We start from the raw sequence: 20,995 nt of genomic DNA, 5'->3' as shown, positions 1-20,995 counted from the left end.
ATCGATAAAGAAGATGTGGTACATATATGCAATGGAATATTACTCAGCCATAAAAAAGAATGAAGTAATGCCATCTGCAGCAATGTGGATGGACCTGGAGTGATGTAAGTCAGACAGAGAAAGACAAATATCATATGATTTTGCTTATATGCAGAATCTAAAAAAAAAAATGACACAAATGAACTTATTTACATAACAGAAACAGACTCACAGACTTAGAAAACAAAGATGGTTACCAAAAGGGAAAGGTGGGGAGGAGGGATAAATTGGGAGTTTGACATATACATACTACTATATTTAAAATAGATAACCAACAAGGACCTACTGTATAGCACAGGGACCTCTGCTCAGTATTCTATAACAACCTAAATGGGAAAAGGATTGGAAAAAGAATAGATACATGTATATGTATAACTGAATCACTGTGCTGTACACCAGAAACAAAACATTGTGAACTATACTACAATAAAAAAAAAAAAAGTTTCAGCCATGTGGAAGAATGTACTCAGAACTTCCTCCTTTTTAAGGCTAAAAAATACTCTACTGTATTTATATACCATTCCTCCACTGACGGACACTGGGTTTGTATCCACCTTTTAGCTATTGTGAATAATACTACCATACAAATTGCTTTCAGTTCTTTTGGGTATATACCCAGAAGTTGAATTGCTGAATCAAATGGTAATTCTATGTTCATTTTCTTCAGGAAACACTGTACTGTTTTCCACAGGAGCCACACCATTTTATATCCCCACTAACAATGTAAAAGGATTCTAGTATCCCTACATCCTTGACAACACTTGCTGCCCTCTGAGTTTTTGGTAATAGCCATCATGTGAAATGTATAAAATGATCTCTCATTGTGGTCTTTATTTGCATTTCCCTAATGATTAGTGACAGTAACCATCTTTTTATGTGCTTATTTGCTATCTGTATATCTTCTTGGCAAAAACGTCTATTCAAGTCCTTTGACGGTTCTTGAATTGGGGTGTTTGGTTTTTGTTGTTGCTCTCTGAGATCTTTATATATTCTGGACATTAATTACTTATCGGATATATGACTTGCAAATATACACTCTTTAATGCACGAAAGTTTTTAACTGATAAAGTCCAATTTATCTATTTTTTCTTTTGTTGCCTGGGCTTTTGGTGTTATTACCCAACAAATCATAACTAAATCCAACTTCATGAAGCTTTTCCTCAATGTTTTATTCTAAGAGTTTTACAGTTTTAGCTCTTACCTTTTTAGGTCTTTGATCCATTTTGAGTTAATTTTCATTCTCTTCCATGTGGGTATAAGTTTTCCCAGCAGTGTCTATTGAATAGACTGTCCTTTCCACATGGAATGGTCTTGGTAGTGTTGTTGAAAATCACCTGATCATACATCTGTGATTAAGTTCTGAGCTCTCTGTTGCTGCTCTCAAGATTCTGTTGCCTTTGGCTTGATTATAATGTATCTTGGTGTGGGTCTCTTTTAAGAGGTTATCCTACTTAGAGTTCATTAAGCTTCTTGGTTCCTCTTCATGTTTTCTATCTCTTTACTGACATTTCCATTTTGTTTTTACATTGTTTTCTTGACCTCGTTCATGTTTTCCATTAGCTCTGACAGCTCTCTTAAAGTCTTTTGTCTAGTAAGCCCACCATCTGGCCTTCATTGGGGGTCATTTCTATTGATCTATGTTTTAACCTCAGAATGGGCTATACTGTCCTGTTTCTCTGTATGCCTTGTGATTTTTTTTATTATTGAAAATGGGATATCTGAATCTTACAGTAAGGCAACTCTGGAACTCAGATTCCCCAGATTTGCTTGGTTTTTGTTTTTGTTGTTGTAGTGTGTCTCCGTGCCAGGGTTCAATCTGAGGTGTAAACTAAAGGTTTTTCTTGCATCTTTTCTGATCCTGTGCCTTTCCACGGGTAATATTTCCAGGGACGGTAACTTCCTAAACTGACCAAGTCATGGGTCAAACAGGCTGCAGGTAAGATAAGTTACACTTCCAGGACTAGAGCTGGACTTTGCCAGGTGCCAACAAGGTGGTCAAGACAAGAGAAAGGATTGTGTCCATCCTGCGACAGCCAGTGTGGAAATGCAGGAAACACTCACCATTACCCTGGCTTCCCAGGACCCTGTGGCCATTTTTCCTGGTATCACTAAAGGATGATATCTCAGAAGGCAGATCCGTGTAAGGAAAGCAGAAATTAAAGGGTGTCAGCTGGAAATGCTCTCCCAGTGAGCGAGGCAGGGTCTGCTCTCCAACCCCACAGCTGGGGGAGGGGTGGCACGGTGGAAGTGTAACAGTCTGGTTTTTACCAGGGCCCTGGAAAAAAGTTCAGAGTCAGGCCTTCGGTAGGTTTGGTCCCAAACTCTCCTGATCCCAACAAACTAAATGTAGAAGGACGTTTTTCAGGCTCTCTACTTGACTATAGGTGTTAACACATCATTATTAATTTGAGGGGTTGTGAAAATGGTATTATTGTGGTTGTTTTTTTAAAAAATATACACTGAAGTATTTATGGATGAAATGACCCATGGGATTGCTTTTAAAAACACTTCAGGAGGGCTTCCCTGGTGGCACAATGGTTAAGAATCCGCCTGCCAATTCCGGAGACACGGGTTCAAGCCCTGGTCCGGGAAGAACCCATGTGCCATGGAGCAACTAAGCCCATAAGCCCTAGAGCCTGTGCTCTGCTGAGCCCTAGAGCGCGTGCTCTGCAATGGGAGAAGCCACCACAATGAGAAGCCCACGCACCGCGGCCGCAACAAGAGAAAGCCCACGGGCAGCAATGAAGATCCAACACAGCCAAAAATAAATAAATGTATTTATAAAAACAAACAAACAAAAACACTTCAGGAAAAATTGGACAAACCACCCCCCTCCCAAGATTGCTACACAGTGATTACTGTTAAAGCTGGGGTTTTATTATAGTTTCCTTGCTTTGAATATGTTTGAAATTTTTCCATTAAAAAATTCTCAAACACCAAAGGAACCCAAAAACCAAAAACCCAGATGCAACAAATATGGCAAAATATAAACAAGTGTTAAATCAAGATGATGCACATAAGGACATTCATTATGCTATTGCCTCCTTTATTTTTAAGATTTTTCTTTTAAAAAGCAAAAAGTATACACAGAAAAAACATTGCATTGTGAACAAAACCAGAGAAACCTAAAGCAATAATGAAGGACAAAAATTGGCCATTAGAATCAATTATCAATTCACTTCCCCTTTGGTAACCATAAGTTTGTTTTTGAAATATGTGAGTCTGTTTCTGTTTTGTAAATAAGTGCAGGGAACTAAGATACTGTAAACCACACAGCCAAAAAAAAAGAAAGAAATGAAGACTAAATTATAAGACACCAAGGAAGAATAGAGTGAAATGAAAACATGATGGCCACTGAAGGCTAACAGGATGAGATGAAAATGAAAGAAAGAAGTAAAAAGAGTTAGAGAAAAAATGGTTGAAATGGAAAGCAGACAAACAAAGTATTTCATTTGTATAATTGCAGCTCCTGCAGAAGAAAACAAAGAAATAAACCAAAAAAGGGTTGGGGTGGGGGTGGGGAAGGAACAGAACTAATATTTAAAACTATAACCCAAGAAAACTTCAAAAATAGATGACTTGAATCACAGCAATATCTTTCTTGACCCACCTCCTAGGGTAATGAAAATGAAAACAAAAATAAACAAGTGGGATCTAATTAAACTTAAAAGCTTTTGCACAGCAAAGGAAACCATAAGCAAAATGAAAAGACAACCCACAGGATGGGAGAAAATATTTGCAAATGAAGCGATCGCCAAGGGATTAATCTCCGAAATATACAAGCAGCCCATGCAGCTCTATGTCAAAAAAAAAACCCAATCAAAAAATGGGCAGAAGATCTAAATAGACATTTCTTCAAAGAAGACATACATATGGCCAAAAAGCACATGAAAAGATGCTCAACATCACTAATTATCAGAGAAATGCAAACCAAAACTTCAATGAAGGATCACCTAACACCGGTCGGAATGGCCATCATCAAAAATTCTACAAACAATAAATGCTGGAGAGAGTGTGGAGAAAAGGGAACCCTCTTGCACTATTGGTGGGAATGTAAATTGGTATAACCACTATGGAGAACAGTATGGAAGTTCTTTAAAAAACTAAAAATAGAGCTACCATATGATCCACCAATCCCACTCCTGGGTATATATCCAGAGAAAACCATAATTAGAAAAGATACATGCACCCCAATGTTCACTGCAGCACTAGTTACAGTAGCCAGGATACGGAAGCAACTTAAATGTCTATCAACAGAGGAATGGATAAAAAAGATGTGGTACATATACACAATGGACTATTAGCCATAAAAAAGAATGAAATAATGCCATTTGCAGCAACATGGATGGACCTAGAGATAATCATACTAAGTGAAGTAAGTCAGAAAGAGAAAGACAAATATCATGTGATATCACTCATATGTGGAATCTAATTTTTTTTTAATTTATTTATTTTCTTTATTTTTGATGGCGTTGAGTCTTCATTGCTGTGCACTGGCTTTCTCTAGTTGCGGCGAGTGGGAGCTACTCTTCCTTGCGGTGCGTGGGCTTCTAACTGCGGTGGCTTCTCTTGCTGTGGAGCACGGGCTCTAGGCGCGTGGGCTTCAGTAGTTGTGGTGCCCAGGCTCAGTAGTTGTGGCTCACGGGCTCTAGAGCACAGGCTCAGTAGTTGTGGTGCACAGGCTTAGTTGCTCCGTGGCATGTGTGATCTTCCCGGACCAGGGCTCAAACCCGTGTCCCCTGCACTGGCAGGCGGATTCTTAACCACTGCACCGCCAGGGAAGCCCCTGGAATCTAATTTTTAAAAATGATATAAATGAACTTATTTACAAAACAGAAACAGACTCGCAGATTTCAAAAACAAACTTATGGTTACCGAAGGGGAAATGTGTGGGGGGGTGTAAATTAGGAGCGTGGGATTAACATACATACACTACTATATATAAAATATATAGATAGATATAGATAGATAACCAACAAGGACCTCCTGTATAGCACAAGGAACTCTACTCAATACTCTGTAATAACCTATATGGGAAAAGAATCTAAAAAAGAATGAATATATGTATATGTATAACTGGATCACTTTGCTGTACACCTGAAACTAACACAACATTGTAAATCAACTGTACTCCAACAAAATTTTTTTTAAAAATGACCTGAATCTAAATATGAAAGGGCTTACAGAGTACAAGGGAAAAATTGACTCACAACCAACAACTTCAAGGTATCTACTGGAAAAACTATCAGACTTTGAAGAATAACAACAAAAATCCTAAGTGATTCTAGGCAAAAAATATACCAGACTTCCATCAGACTTTTCATAATTGTCATTCAACCCTTGTGCATTGCTGGGGGGAATGTACAATGGTGCAACCACTATGGAAAATAATATAGCAGTTCCTCAAAAAATTAAAAATAGAAATTATCAAAAAAAAAAAGAAATTATCATATGATCTTCCAGTTCCACTTCCGGGTATTTCCCCAAAAGAATTGAAAGCAGGGACTTGAACAGATATTTGTACACTTGTGTGAGCAGCATTATTCACAATAGCTACAATGTGAAAGTAATCCAAGTGTCTGTCAATAGATGAATGGATAAACAAAATGTGGTACATACATACAATGAATATTATTCAGCCTCAAAAAAAATTCTGACACATGCTACAACATGGATGAACTTTAAAGATATGATGCTAAGTGAAACAAACCAAACACAAAAGGACAAATACTGTATGATACCACTTATATGAGGTACCTAGAGTAATCCATAGAGACAGGAAGCAGAATGAAGGTTGAGAGCAGTTGGGGGGAAGGGGAAATAGAGAGTTACTGTTTAATGGGTACAGAGTTTCAGTTCTGCAGGTGGAGAGTGCGGATGGTGGCACAACAATATGAATGTACTTAACGCTACTGAACTTATACACTGAAAAGGGTTAAGATGGTAAATCTTATGTTATATATATTTTACCACATTAAATGCATGGCAAAAATATACCATCATTCAAAGCAATAAGAAAATATTCCACCATGACAAAGTGGGATTTACCCAGAAACGTAAGACTGGTTCAATATTAGAAAATCCATTACTATAATACACTATATTAATGAACAGATCCAAGAAGAAAAATCATGATTGCATTTATACATGCTGAAATATTCTTTAACAAAATTCAACTCTCATTCTTCCAATATCCAATTCAATGTAAGATTGATGAATCCATAAAACTTTTCATTTTTAATTTTAGACTTAAAAAGAAGTTGCAAAAATGTCAATTCCCATATAACCGTCACTTAGTTTTCTCTAATGTTAACATCTTGGAAAACCAAAATACAATGATCAAAACCAGGAAATTAACATTGATATAATACTATTATCTAAACTACAACTTTTAACCACATTTCAACAGTTTTTCCACTAATGTCCTGTCCTTCCTCTGGTCCAGATATCAACTGAGCTTCCAACATTGCATTTAGCTGTCATATATCTTTCATCTCCTCCAATCTGTGACAGTCCCTTCTTTCATGAAAGTGACATTTTTGAACAACATCTGTCAGTTTTGGTTTATCTGATTTTTAAAAAATGATTAGAATGATATTAGTTCATTTGGAGCTAGAATTCCTCAGAAGTCATGTGTCTTTTTCAGTGCACCCTATCAAGGGGTTCGTGATATTGATATGTTTCATTATTGACGATGTTAACCTTAATCTTGATCACTTGGTTAAGGCAGTGTCTGCTGGCTTTCTCCATTGCAAAGTCACTCTTTTTCCCTTTATAATTAATATGTATCTTGGGAGAGATACTTTGAGATTATACAAATAACCTATTTCTCTTCAATCTTCCACCCACTAATTTCAGCATAATTTTATGGGACCTGTCTGCAACAATTATTACTGTGGTGTTGACCAAATGACAATGTTCTATTTCCCTCTTTCATTCTAAATTCATTAACTGGGGACTTCCCTGGTGGCACAGTGGATAGGACTCCATGCTCCCAATGCAGGGGGCCTGGGTTCGATCTCTGGTCAGGGAACTAGATCTCACATGCATGCCACAACTAAGAGTTTGCATGATGCAACTAAGGAGCCTGCCTGCTGCAACTAAGACCCGGTGCAACCAAACAAATAAATATGAAAAATAAATAAATTAATTAATTGGAATTCTTCTGTAAGCAAGAGTTGTCCCTTCTTATTTATTTCAGTGTGGATTTATAGTTTATCCTATGGGTTATATTAGAATATTATCACTTTATTATATGTGGAATCTAAAAAAATGGTACAAATGAACTTAAAAAACAGAAATGAGTCATAGATATAGAAAATAAACTTATGATATAGATATATCTATATATCTATATAGATATATAGATATAGATATAGAAAATAAACTTATGGTTACTGGGGGGAAAGGTTGCGGGGAAGGGATAAATTGGGAGATTGCGACTGACATATACACACTACTATATATAAAATAGATAGCTAAAAAGAACCTACTATATAGCACAGGGAACTCTACTCAATACTCTGTAATGACCTATATAGGAATAGAATCTAAAAAACAGTGGATATATGCATATGTACAACTGATAACTTCGCTGTACAGCAGAAACGAACACAACATTGTACGGCAACTATACTCCAATAAAAAAATAAAAGAGGATGAGGTGAGAGAGTAGCATTGACAAATATACACTACCAAATGTAAAATGGATGGATGGGAAGCTGCTGCACAGAACAGGGAGGTCAACTCAATGCTTTGTGATGACCTAGAGGGGTGGGATAGACAGGGGTGGGATAGGGAGGGTGGGAGGGAGGCTCAAGAGGAAGGGGATATGGGGACATATGTATACATATGGCTGATTCACTTTGTTGTACAGCAGAAACTAACACAACATTGTGAAGCAATTTTACTCCAATAAAGATGTGAAAAAATAAAATAAAATAAAAAGAATATTATCACTATTTTGCTGCTCAAATTATTTCAACTTCAAACATTGGGAGCTCCTTCAGACTGACCTCATTCCTACTTTAACCAATAAATGTGGCACAAGTGACACTGTGTCAGTTACAGGCTTAAGTCTTTTTTTTTTTTTTTAATATTTATTTATTTATTTTGGCTGTGCTGGGTCTTAGCTGCAGCATGTCGGATCTAGTTCCCTGACCAGGGATTGAAGCCAGGCCCCCTGCATTGGGAGTGTGGAGTCTTACCCACTGGACCACCAGGGAAGTCCCACAGGCTTAAGTCTTAAGAAGGCTACACAGCTTATGCTCTCAGGAGGCCCCAGATGCCACTTTAAGAACTTCAACTCCCCTGCTGGCGGGACCACACAGAAGCAGAGGCCCCGATACTCCACGAAGAGGGAGTGTGGGGCCCAGGTGCCCCCAGCCTTCCAGCCAGTCCACTAAAGCACCAGATGTGTGACGGAACCGTCTTGGATGGTCCAACCCAAAAGAGTCCACAAGTGACTTTGGGGGAAAATTCAGCTGGATCTATAACTCCCACGGAGCAGAAGGACTGCCCAGCGGATTTAACCGAAGGAACTGGGAGAGATGATAACATGGTGGCTCCTCTACGCCATGGTCTTGGGGAGCTTGTTGTGCAGCAATCAATAATGAAAGCCCTCACAGACATGCTGTGCCTCTGCCTTCTTCAGCTCCGTTAATGACAGAAGCACCCTTCCCATCACCCACATGCTGACTCGGGCACCAGGTGTACTTCTCTTCCTGCCAAATCACACCAGTTACCAAGGCCTACTGAGTCCACCTCCAAGAACTCTCTATGCCTCCCACCCCAACCCCATCTGGGGAAGGGACAGTCCCTCCTGCAAGAGGCTCTGCAGACCATCTCCCGACATCCCGGCCAGCCTGACCCGTTCCTCCCAGAATTAGCTCCACCTACACATGGCTGGATTACTTATTAAAAATGTCCTAAGCTCTTACTGTGCGACAGACACTATCTTAGACCCTGGGGATACAGAAGTGAACAAAGACAAAAACATCTGCCCTCACTGACATGCAAGTTTAGAGAAGGAAGATGGACATATTAAATTAACAAATAAAACACACACCAGATCAGAAAGTAATGAGTGAGATAAAGAAAATAAAGCAGGGAAGCAGAAAAGAAGTAACACAAAAGAGACGGGGTTTTGAGATTTTAAATAGTGGTTAGGAAGGCCTTGCTGAGAAGATGATTGAATAAAAATCTGAAGGCTGTGAGGGATGAGCCAAGTGAGTAACTTTGAAGAGAGCATCACATGCAAGAGAACAGCCAGTGCAAAGGCCCTGAGGCGAGAGTCGGCCTGGCACAGTCAAGGCACAGAGACAGTTCACTGTGGCTGGTATGCAGTGACTGACACTGAGTGGGGGAGGTTCTGACTTTGACTGAGGTGAGAAGCCACTGGAGGTCTTTGAGCAAATGCATGACCTGCCTGCTGAACTGACTAATACAGCTGTACTGAGAGGGACAAGGAAGGAAGCAGAGAGATCACTCAAGGGCTATGACCATCCAGGTGAGGTGGTGGCCCGGACCACAGCAGGAGCGGCGGAGGCTGCTTACTGGGGATATGGAGTGTAAGAGCAAGAAAGGAGTCGAGGACGACTCCGAAGTTCTGAGCCTGAGGAAGCTGAAGGCGTTGCCATGTCTCTGCTCCCTTTTACAGCTGAACTCCCTGAAAGAACTGTCCATCCTCCACGGGGGCGGGGCACGTTTACAGGAGTTGATCAGAGTTTGTTGTTGGACACATCAGGTTTGGATGCCCATAAGATACCCAAGTGGAAATGCCAAGTAGACAGGAGACTGGGATTTGGAGTTGAAGGCAGAGATCTTGGCTGAACCTCAGAGAGATGGCATCTCAGGCCTTGAGAGTGGACGGGGCCACCAAGGAGAGATGGAGCTGAAGCGGGGCCTTCCACAGGGGGTCTGGGAGTAAAGAAGCCAGCCAAGGAGACAGAGGAGGCGCAGCCTATGAGGTAGGAGGAAAACCTGGAAACCAGGGACAGTAACATGAAAAGAGATCCTAAGATGAATGCAACTATGTAAAATGTTGCTGAGCATGGACTGGTATTTAGCCACAGGAAGCTCAGTGGTAACTTAGACAAAGAATATTTTTTAGTGGGTAAAGCTGAAAAGCCTTACTGGAATATTTAAAAGGCAATGGAAGGATATTAACGGAGACAGCAAGAAAAGAGAATTCTTTCAAGGAGTTTAGCTCTGAAGGGGACGAAAGCTGCAGGGCAAGAGCTGGAGGGAAACTGTGGTCCCTGCTCTGCTCAGGACCCTTTACTGGGTCCCTCCCGCACCCACATCAAGTCCACACTAACTCGCTATTCAGGGCTCACTCCACTAATGCCCACAGCGCACTCTCCAATCAGACTCCCCATGGGAACTTCCATCCTTCCAGCAAGGATGACACTCATGTCTTCACCATGCATCACTCACGTAGTCTCACTTAACCCGGCACTCATTTAACCCGGTCCCAGGAACTCTATCAGTGGCTCAAGAAGCACAAGATGAGGCACCCGACCGTCAAAGAACCACCTCCCAGTCCAATGGGACAGCTGGACAGTCATGACACAGCCTGAGCCCTGGGGTCCTGATGTGTCAAGCATCCCACAGCGAATGGGAGCCCGGGAATACTGCCGGGGACGTGCAGCGTGCTCTGCCGGGGGAGCGCGTCCCAGCTCATCACAGGAGTTGATGCTCAAGCAGAGAGGTACGGAGAAACAAAAGCAGACAATGGAATAAGTTTCCATGCAGCTGTAAAGCAGGGTCTGACGAGTGTGGGGAATAGGGGAGGACACTGAAAGGGTGACATGGAGAACAAGTTGGAAGCATTAATAATAATTCTAACGAACAGTTACTGAGTATTTATGTACTAGGCGCTCTAACCGCATGGCTAGGGTTATCACACCCAACATCCCTGTCAGGTGGACACCATTCTGATCCCCATTTGGCAGACGAGGAACAGAAGGCTCAGAGAGGCAACGTAACATGCTCAGGGCCACACAGCTAGATATGGTGAAACTGAGATTTGAATCTGGGCAGTCTGACTTCGGAGTGGGGACAGAAGCAAACGATTAGAAAGGTCCCTTTCTAGCAGGCTGAATGGCAAGATCAGTATTTATACCTCAGGTGCCCAACTCAAGAGGCAGCGGTGGGGGAAGGGGGGGCAGAGGGAGAAGAAGGTGGAGAAGAGGCAGGAGCAAGGGCGCTGCAGGAGTGGAGACGGGGAAGGAGAAGGGGATCCAGCGCACAGCAAAGGGGAGAGAACACGGCAGCCACCGAACAGGAGTTAAGTCTGGAAAGAACAAAGAGGCCCAGCTTGTACCAAGGGCAGAAGTTGGAGATGTTAACCAGATCTGCAAGGTTAGAAGAAATGTGGGGAGAGGGGCAGAGACAGGGAAAACCACCACACCGAATTCCACATACATCTCCCTCTCCTGTCTCTGACCAGAGCTCTTCTGACTGAAAGAAACTTTAAAACAACTGGAAAAGGAACTATTAATTTTGTTGGGTGTAATGATGAAATTGTGGTTATATTACAACGAGAAGTCCGTATGTGTAAGGACTTCTGAGGTAACTGTGTGTGAAATGACAGGCCTGGGACAAAAAGGCAGTGAGGGCACTGGACGGAACAAGACCAGAAGGCCGAGGCCTTCACGGTGGACAAGCCCCGGGAGTGAGCAGGTCTGAATAAACGCTGAGACGGAGCGCTGGCGCAAGGATGGAGGGGTAGTGAAGGAGGACGCTGGGTCTGAAGAACAGTCCCTGTGAAAATGGCCACCCTTACAACAGGCCTTGCTTCCTGGGGAAACCAGCTGGGGCCCTGATCCCGGGATGGGGCATTACAAGGCACAAGATGTCAAAGTTGAGCGAAGGAAACCCACCCATGGTCCAGCAGGCAAAAGGCAAGCGGTCCCCACCTGAGGCTGGGCTGTCAGGAGCCCAGGGTCCTCCCCTGGCCCACCAGGCAGTCCTCTCTGGGCAGGCAGGAGCCACAGGGGGCAGAATGAGAACCGAAAGGTTCAGGAGAGTCGCTGGAAACTCTCAAGCTCCAGCAGGGTAGGGTTTCCTCTTTCTTAAAGGCATCAGGAAGGGACCTGACACAGAAGAAAAGACCGCGGGCAGCTTGCTGGGAACAGAGCTGGAATGTAGGCTAGAACACCGGGCCTTAGCTGATCCTCTCTCACCGCTGATCTTTACGAGGGAAGTTCACACTCACTGGGCACTTAGTATATACCGAAGACTGTTCCGGGCGCTGGATGAGTTTAATCTCATTCTAGCCTCACAACCCAGTGAAGTAAGATTTATTATTTTCATTTTACAGATGAGATAACCGAGGCACAGTGAGGTCAGTCTCTTGCCTAAGGTGACACAGTTATAAGGTGACAGAGTCTGGATGAAATCTGGCCGTGGAGGCCAGACTCTTACGCAGGGCAGTGACAGCGAACCTCTGTGGGTTGTAAGGATTCTCAGTGTATCATTCTGAGATGAATCAAGATTGTTCACGAGGTGATAAGGGTTAAGTCTGCGTGATGGATTTACAGAGTTCTATTTATTTCCCTTTAAAATTTCTCCGTAATAAAAATTTAAAATGGAACGTAAGATCCCAAAGCCGGGCCACACCAGAGATGTCTAAATCCTTGATTCCCGTGATCAATGATGGTTTCCAGGACCTCTGAAAAACTTGCTCGGTGGGCCCCAGACGACCTCTTCCTCCAAGTCCCAAACCCAGGGGCGACCAGCCAAACTGAGACACCCCCCCACACACCCCGCAAGATCGCGCCAAAATGGCCACTCCACACCCAGCCCATCCCGGGCGCGTTGGCCCACGCCGGCCGCCCATCCGCGGGAGGCCTCAGCAAAGCCGAGGGGTAGCCGGGCCCGAAAGAAGACTACCAGCTCCCACCCACCAGAACTCAAGACACCTGGCACCGGGGCCTGCTGGCACCTGTCACCCCCTCGGAAACATAAGGCCCCCAAAGCTTACTTACTCAAACCCCTAAACCCGAGGACTCGTGGCATGAGCGACCGCCTCTCCCAATACCGCTATTTCGGCCAAGGCCGAACCTAGGAGGAGGCCGGAGCCCAGCAGCCACCACCACTGGGCATCGCGTCTGGGCTTCACCCACGTCCCTCGGAGATGCGCGCCCACATCCCCAAATGTGACACCCGGCAGGGCACGGCCTGAGCCACGACAGCGCGTCCCCGCCGCCACCACCTCTCCCCACCACCCGAACCGTCTCCAGCCCCAGCCCGCAGGCCAGTCTTTCAGGACTTACCTTTCTGCGCGGGGAAGGGCACGGCTGCAGCGAGGGCCCGAGGGAGCCACACTCACCAGCGCCACCAAAGAACAAGGGGTCACTAGAGCCACCAGCTCGGGGGCCACTCCAGCAGGACGCCAGGACTACACTACCCAGAATCTTCGGGTCGCGCCGGGACCACACCTCCCAGTATGCTCGGCGCCATCAAGCGCGCCGCCCGCCAGGCGCTCCCACTGGCCTCTGAGTGAGCCGTTTCTGGGTGACATGCTCCGGCCACCAGAGAATGGCCACTGTGGCGCCCGGATTCCCCCTGTTTTTTTTCTTCAAACCACGTGGAGAAGGCATGTAGCGAAAGCATGTAGCTTCTCTCCGTGCACTGACCCCTTTCTCTAACACCTCCGCCTCAGAGACTACCCTCCCCACTCACCCCTGCAGTGACTTCCGCATCCGGTGCCGAGCCCGCCTCCTCGGTTGGCGGAAGTGACGTTTAAGGGGAGCTTCCGTTTGGCTCCTGGGGTGGGCGCCGGTGGGTGGCCCTGGGACGTGAGGTCTATCCCGCTCCAGTTGCGGGGAAGCGAGGCTGTGCCCGCGCTCCGTGAGCGCCGCTCAGACGTGGTGTCCACCATTTCACATAACCCTTGAACTCACTTAAACCCATGGCGGGGGTGGTTACTGAGACTGGGAGAGACGAGGCATATTACCGGGATCTCACGGCCGAAGGAGGCAGACGCGGGTTCCAGCCCATGTCCGCAACCGAAACATCCGTCTGTGCTCCCTGAGGTCTTGTCCCTGTGTGGAGTCCACAGATTTATGGGCAGCCTCTCATCCATCTAGTGGGGGGACAGGAGCCTCACTGATAGACCATAGCTTGGGGCTGATCCCCTCATAGTCTTCGCTCTGTGTACCGGAAAAAGACAACAACCTGAAAGTTGAGAATTATGTTAAATTTGGTGGGCTTACACCTGGGAGACAGCCGCTCAGCTAGCTCTGGGGAACTATTTCAAAGAGGTAAGGGAGGAGCCAGGATATATAGGAGTTTTTGCTGAAAAAAACGCGTGGTTGAACCTCAAAAGATGACCACTAGTCACAAAAGAACACATATCTCAATGAATTTAACACTTTTCTATGCATGGGAAGATGCAAGAGTCCGGGCTCAGTGAAATGATTCCTTTGATATGGCACGTTAGCTATCTAGGGCCAATATCCTGTTTTTCTCCATCCTGAAGTCCCCTCAGGGCGCACCCTCAGGGTGCACCCTCGGTGTGGCTGCAGAGACTGACGCCTTGACTGCAGGCAACATTCGTTGTTTATTGGAATGGCAGGCGCCATATTTTTTTTTTCTTTTTTTGTCCACAGCTCTCTGGGTCTTTTCCTGAAAATGGGGCAGCACTGGTGCTATCTGGGATACCTCAACTGGGGAGCTGAAGAACACACCCCACTTCACTGTGGAAGGGCGTTTCCACTAGGGCACCTTCTCGGTTCTGTTTACTTTCCTCAGATTTGCTTTCTGAAATTTTGTCCTCTAGGAAGACCAAGAAAATATTCACATGGCCCGGAAAGCCAGGGAGAGACAAGAATTTCCTAAAATTCCTTTTTAGCTCTTGGAGGCTGAATCCATCCCCTTCTCTTGACCGGAAGCTGCCTTGTTCGTAATGAATTCCATTCAGCCCCTGCCCTGGAGAAAGTGCCCAGTCTGACTTGGACCGTCTCTCCACATCCCTCTCTGCCCCACCCTACGACTAGTCATTCACCAAGAAATTAGTGTCGACTGAAAATGCACAACCTGAAAGTTGAGAATTATGTTTTATCAGGCGGACTTTCTGAGGACTTCAAGCTTAGGAGGCAGCCTCTCAGTTAGCTCTGCGGGACTGCTCCGAAGAGGGAGTGGGGGAGCCAGGATATATAGGAGTTTTGCAACAAAAACCAGGTAGTCAGAACATCAAAAGTTACTGTTAATTAAAGAAAATCAGACATCAAGTTAATAAATTTAGTGCTTTTCTATGTATGGGAAGATGCAAGAGTCTGGGTTCACTCAAATCATTCCTTTGCTACGCACCTTAGCTATCTGGGACCAGTATCCTGTTCTTTCCCATCCTGAGGCCCCTCAGGGTGCACCGTGGTGGGTGAGGTGTGGCTGCAGTGGCTGATGCCTTGGTGGCCACAACAGCCTTTGTTTACTGATCGGGCAGGTGGCATTTTTAGTCCACATTAGCTACGTGGACAAAGAAAGTCAAGGAAGTCACCTGCCCGATCAGTAAACAAAGGCTGTTTTGGCCACTGCAGCCCCTCCCAACTGTGCACCCTGAGGCGATTCAGGATGGAGAAAAAAGGGTACTGGCCCTAGGTAGTTGGGTGCATATCAAAGGAATGATTTCAAGGCGCCTAGACTCTTGCATCTTCCCATACATAGAAAAGTGCTAAATTCATTAACTGGAGATGTCTGTTTTTTCTTTAAATAACAGGAATCTTTGATGTTCTGACTACCTGGTTTGTTTGTTTGTTTTTTTCTTCAAAAACTCCTATATATCCTGGCTCCTCCCTTACCTCTATGGAACACTCTTTCAGAGCCATCTGAGAGGCTGTCTCCCGGGCTTAAATACTCAGGATGTCCACCGAGTAAAATATCATTCTCAACTTTTAGGTTGTGTTTTTTTTTTTTTTTTTTTTAATCCACACTGGTCTTCAGGGATGTGATGTGGATTTCACCTAAGAGGTGTGAAGGCTGAGGAGTCCTGCTGGGAAGAACCCATACCGAGGGGTGGTGCTTGAGAATAACAGCCACCTGGTATCACTGGGTGATTATGGCTTCCCTTACAACTTAAAACTGACCTACTGAGCAGCTTAAACCCTTGATGCAGAAAAGACAAGAGAGGGAGAGCTGACCTTTGCCTTAGGAATGGACCTGACAACAAAGACGTGATTTTCCACATCTCCCCAGGGTAGGTCTGCATGTTTTTGTACAGTTGAGAATAGGTGTGTGTTGTTATTGGTAGTGTGTGATTTACCTTTGCTTAGAGAAACATGTCATTGAGTTGAATGTTTTTTTTAATTTGTAAAAATACATATTTTAAACTTTAGACTTTTATTTGGAAATAATTTTAAGCTTACAGAACGTTGCAAAAATAGTGCACAGGACACCAATACTGCCTTTACCAGATTCACTTATTGCTAACAATTTCCTCCAGGGTTTCTCTCTAATTTTTCCAAGTGAGCAAGCACCCGCACACTCTCTTTCTCTCTCCTTTTTCTTCTTTGAACCATCTGTAAGTTGCACACACCATAGACCCTTAGTTCTGTCAATGCGTGTTTCCTAAGAACAAGGACATTCTCTTACACGACCACAGTAGTTACCTGGTTCAGTAAATTTAACACTGATGCAATATTTTATATAACCTGCCATCCATACTCCAGTTTGACAACTGACCCAAGAGTGTGTTTTATAACATGGCCTTACTCTAGCACAGGATCCAGTCTAGGATTTGAGTTTAGTCGTCATGTCCCTAACTTCCTCTAATCTGGAGTATTTCACAGTTGTGTTTTTATCTTTTGTGACAACATTCTTGAAGGGTCAGGGCTTCTTTTTGGTAGCTGACCATTTCTTACTGGGGTTTACCTGAGGCTCCCACATGGTTGGAACCAGCACTGACTTGAGTGGAATTGTGATCTTCACGGGGCATCACATCTGGTGCCGCTCGATTTCTGCCTTGTACTGAAGACCGTATCTGGGGAGACACTTTAAGACCATACATCCATTGATGATTCTTGCCTAAACCAGTCTTTACTGTGATGGTTACCAAGTTATGATTTTCCAATCAGCACTAGGCATTTAAATAGGATGCTATCTTAAAAGAGAAAATACAGAATTTCCAGGTAGCAATGAGACATGGGGAAGCTCAAACCCCTGATCCCAGTATCACCAGAGCCATCCGGAAGTGCAGAGGACTGGGGGAGCTCGGACAATGAAGCACGAAGCGGGCGGCGGGTGGGTGACAGGAGGCAGGAATGATGATGGAGGCGGGGGCTCCATGGATTTCCTCGCCTGCCTGGCTGAGGTGTCCGTACTCAATCCTGTCCACTGGTGAGCTTATAAAATTATAACAGCACAATATCTAATTACTGAGAAAAGGAACTTCATTGATATATTATTTTTTAATTTAAATAATGCATCCATGTACCCATATATTTAATATTTTCAGAAAAGCCGATTGTCCCTTAATAAATAAATAAATAAATAAATTAATTAATTTGTTATGCTGCACACAGGCTTTCTCTAGTTGCAGCAAGCGGGGGCTACTCTTCGTTGCGGTGCGCGGGCTTCTCATTACGGTGGCTTCTCTTGTTGCAGAGCACGGGCTCTAGGCGTGACGGCTTCAGTAGTTGTGTCGTGTGGGCTCTAGAATGCAGGCTCAGTAGTTGTGGCGTGTGGGCTTAGCTGCTCTGCGGCATGTGGGATCTTCCCGGACCAGGGCTCAAACCCGTGTCCCCTGAATTAGCAGGCGGGTTCTTAACCACTGCGCCACCAGGGAAGCCCAATAAGTTAACTTTTTAACCATATTCATAGTTAAGCAAGACTGAGCATCATAAAATAGATAACTAACAGGGACCTACGGTATAGCACAGGGAACTCTTCTCAATACTCTGTAATGACCTATATGGGAAAAGAATCTATAAAAGACTGAATATATGTGTATGTATAACTGATTCACTTTGTTGTACAGCAGAAACTAACACAACATTGTAAATCAACTATACTCCAATAAAAAGTTTTAAAAAAAGACAACAAAAAAAATGGGTAGGTCCCAAGCAAACCAGAACAACAAAACAAAAGACTGAGCATCGTGATCAGATTTTTTTTTTTTAAGGACAATAGTGCCAGCGTCAGGAAAGAGCAGATCCTGAAGAAGGAAGAAATTAGGGACAATAAGAAGTAATATACAGGAGTAAAGCCCTGGTAGAGACAATGAGATTTATTACCAGTGAACAACTGGGAGTCATCAGAAAATTCATCTAATGTAGACTAGCGTCTTCAAACTTGAAAGTGCTGGGGATTCTGACAAGACGCAGATTGTGACCTGGGGACCTGAGCTCCCAGGAAGGGAGATGCTCCTGGCCCAGCGGGGCCCATGGCAGTTGTCAGTCCCCTGGAGGCACCTTGTAAATGACAGGAGGGTGTGGATAAAGCGAACTACAGAAGGAGCAGCTGAATGAGGTCAGTCCTGGAAATGGGTTGACAAGATATCTCAGTCTAGATGAGAACCTAGTGGTCCCTTTGGGATTTTGTTCTCCAATAGTTCCACGAGGGCCCGATGGCCCAGGTATGACTCAATTTCAGGTATAGGCTACTATTTTTTTAAGCTCTTCTCAGGAGCCAGATACTGTGCTTTGCCCATATTACCTTCTTGAACCTTCAGAACACCAAATGGAGATTCCCCGCTTCTTGTGGATGGGGACACGGAGACAGAGCTGGCAGCAGCCAGTAAGTTGCAGAATCCAAATCTGAACCCCTGTCTGGCCCCCAAACCCTGCTCTTTCCACATGTTAATGAAGTGCCCACCACACACCACTCGCAGGGCTCATTAAGTGAATGTGTTGCATTCCCCGCTCCAGCAGCACAGACTATGGGGGAGAGGGATGTGTCTGCAAGTAATTACCGTCCGGCCGTGTTACTAGACAAAGGACCAGAGAGGTACCAGCTCTCCACTCTGCAGACTTCTTTGGTTAGAACTGTAACAAATGTCCTTTTCCAATGTAGAATCTTGACAGTTGAATAAGCTGGAGTAACATTAGAGATAATAAATGACTGCATTTATCTTAATTCTTTTCCTCCCAACATTTTATTGTGAAAATCTTCTAACACAAAATATTGGAAGAATCGGAATGTCCAGACGCCCACCACAGTTACTATTTTACCATATACATATATATTTTTTGTCACACCCCTCGCTATCTGCCCATCCATTAGTCCATCGAATTTTTGGATGCATTGCACAGTCACAGACATCAGTTCACCCCTAAGCACTTCAGAACGCAGGTCATTAACTAAAGTTCAATATTTGTTTACAGTCCATTTTTTAAGTTTACTTACAGTGAAGTGCACAAATCTTAAGAGTGCCATTTAATAAATTTTGACAAACGCAGACACCCATGAAACCCAAATCCTTCTCTAGACACAGAATGTTCCCATCACTCCAGGAAGTTCCCTTGTGCCCCTTCCAGCTAAATCCTCATCCCCACAGCCTCAAAGGCAATCGCTAGATTAGTGATTCCTGTCCTAGAACTTCACATAAATGGAATTAGCTTTTTTTTTTTTTTTGAGAAGCCTGTGGCTTTAGCAAGCAGTTGCATACGTTCAACACACCTTTACTAGACTCCAGATATATACTTGGAAAAGAATTAGTTTAGGGAATTCCCTGGTGCTCCACTGGTTAGGACTCTGCCCTTCCACTGCAGGGGGCACAGGTTTGATCCCTGGCTGGGGAGCTAAGATCCTGCAAGCCGTGCTGCATGGCACGGCCAAAAAAAAAAAAAGGTTTGCAGGAAACGTTAGTTTTAGCCGAGTGGTCAAGTTTGGAGGGTTGCACAGGCAAGCCCTTCATACCAAGGCAGACACATCTACAGACTAGATCAAGGAGCAGAGTGATCCCCACGGTGGGAGATTCAGTGACTTACAGCGGTCAGCCCCAGGGTGGGGCTGCTGGGCCTCCAGGCATCCTCGGATACCTGTGTCTGTACCTGCTGTCAAAGATACCAAGATCCTTTGAACTCTTAAGATTTTTTTTTTCAGTACTTCAAGGTATCAAATAGAAGCAATACACTAATCTTCCACAAGGCAGCAGAGACTGACAAAAATACCCTTCTCCCCTTGGCTTTTGGCTGTGATGACACAATCCTGATAGCTAACATTTTCGGAAAGTCCACACTGTCCCAGTCACTGTTTGAAGTGTTTCACACGTCGAATTTCACTTGGTAATATCAGTCAGTACTGTAACATCTCATACATGGCAGGGTGTCTGTGCCTCTAAAAGTGAGAAAACACATTTCCTCTAAATATGCACTTTGTATGGTAGATTTTAAAAAACCTGAGGCCTATGGAGAAAGATAATGAAAGAAATGGCTAGGCTAGACAGAGGCAGGCCTTGGGACTTCCCTGGTGGCGCAGTGGTTAAGAATCCGCCTGCCAATGCAGGGGACACGGGTTCGAGCCCTGGCCCAGGAAGATCCCATATGCCGCAGAGCAACAAAGCCCGTGCGCCACAACTACTGAGCCTGTGCTCTAGAGCCCGCATGACACAACTACTGAAGCCTGCGCACCACAATGAAGAGTAGCCCCCGCTTGCCGCAACTAGAGAAAGCCCACATGCAGCAACAAAGACCCAATGCAGCCAAAAATAATAATAAATAAATAAAATTAAAAATAAATAAAATATGGGCTTCCCTGGTGGCGCAGTGGTTGAGAGTCCGCCTGCCGATACAGGGGACACGGGTTCATGCCCCAGTCTGGGAAGATCCCACATGCCGCGGAGCGGCTGGGCCCACCGAGCCATGGCCGCTGAGCCTGCACGTCCAGAGCCTGTGCTCTGCAATGGGAGAGGCCACAACAGTGAGAAGCCCGCGTACTGCAAAAAAAAAAAAGAAAGAAAGAAAGAAAGAGGCAGGCCTCTATTTCATTCTTAAGGAAATTCCTTCCTGGGGAG

The 20,995-nt window shown here is 44.5% G+C and overlaps 1 protein-coding gene across 7 annotated transcripts in view; it reads right to left on the bottom strand.

Moving 5' to 3' along the window:
• ZNF133 (zinc finger protein 133) overlaps positions 1-13,740 on the bottom strand; it is a 31,211-nt gene extending 17,471 nt beyond the window's left edge. For 3 of the 7 annotated variants that reach the window (XM_089896492.1, XM_089896494.1, XM_089896495.1), the window contains exon 1: positions 1,241-12,946. Coding sequence is in view for 2 of the 7 variants with exons in the window: in XM_089896489.1 (XP_089752615.1) it covers positions 1,241-1,261 (21 nt within the window). In the remaining 5 variants the exon portion in view is untranslated. Of the gene's footprint in view, positions 1-1,240; positions 12,948-13,319 lie in introns of those variants that run through there. The other 4 variants (XM_089896489.1, XM_089896493.1, XM_022594250.3 and 1 more) reach the window with 4 other exon arrangements.
• Positions 13,741-20,995: the final 7,255 nt, after the last annotated feature.

The sequence above is a fragment of the Delphinapterus leucas genome, chromosome 15 (genome assembly GCF_059928025.1).
Source record: "Delphinapterus leucas isolate spDelLeu-1000000601 "Yukka" chromosome 15, BTC_Dleu_Yukka2, whole genome shotgun sequence".
NCBI lineage: Eukaryota > Metazoa > Chordata > Mammalia > Artiodactyla > Monodontidae > Delphinapterus > Delphinapterus leucas.
This window is presented reverse-complemented; position numbering and strand designations above follow the sequence as displayed.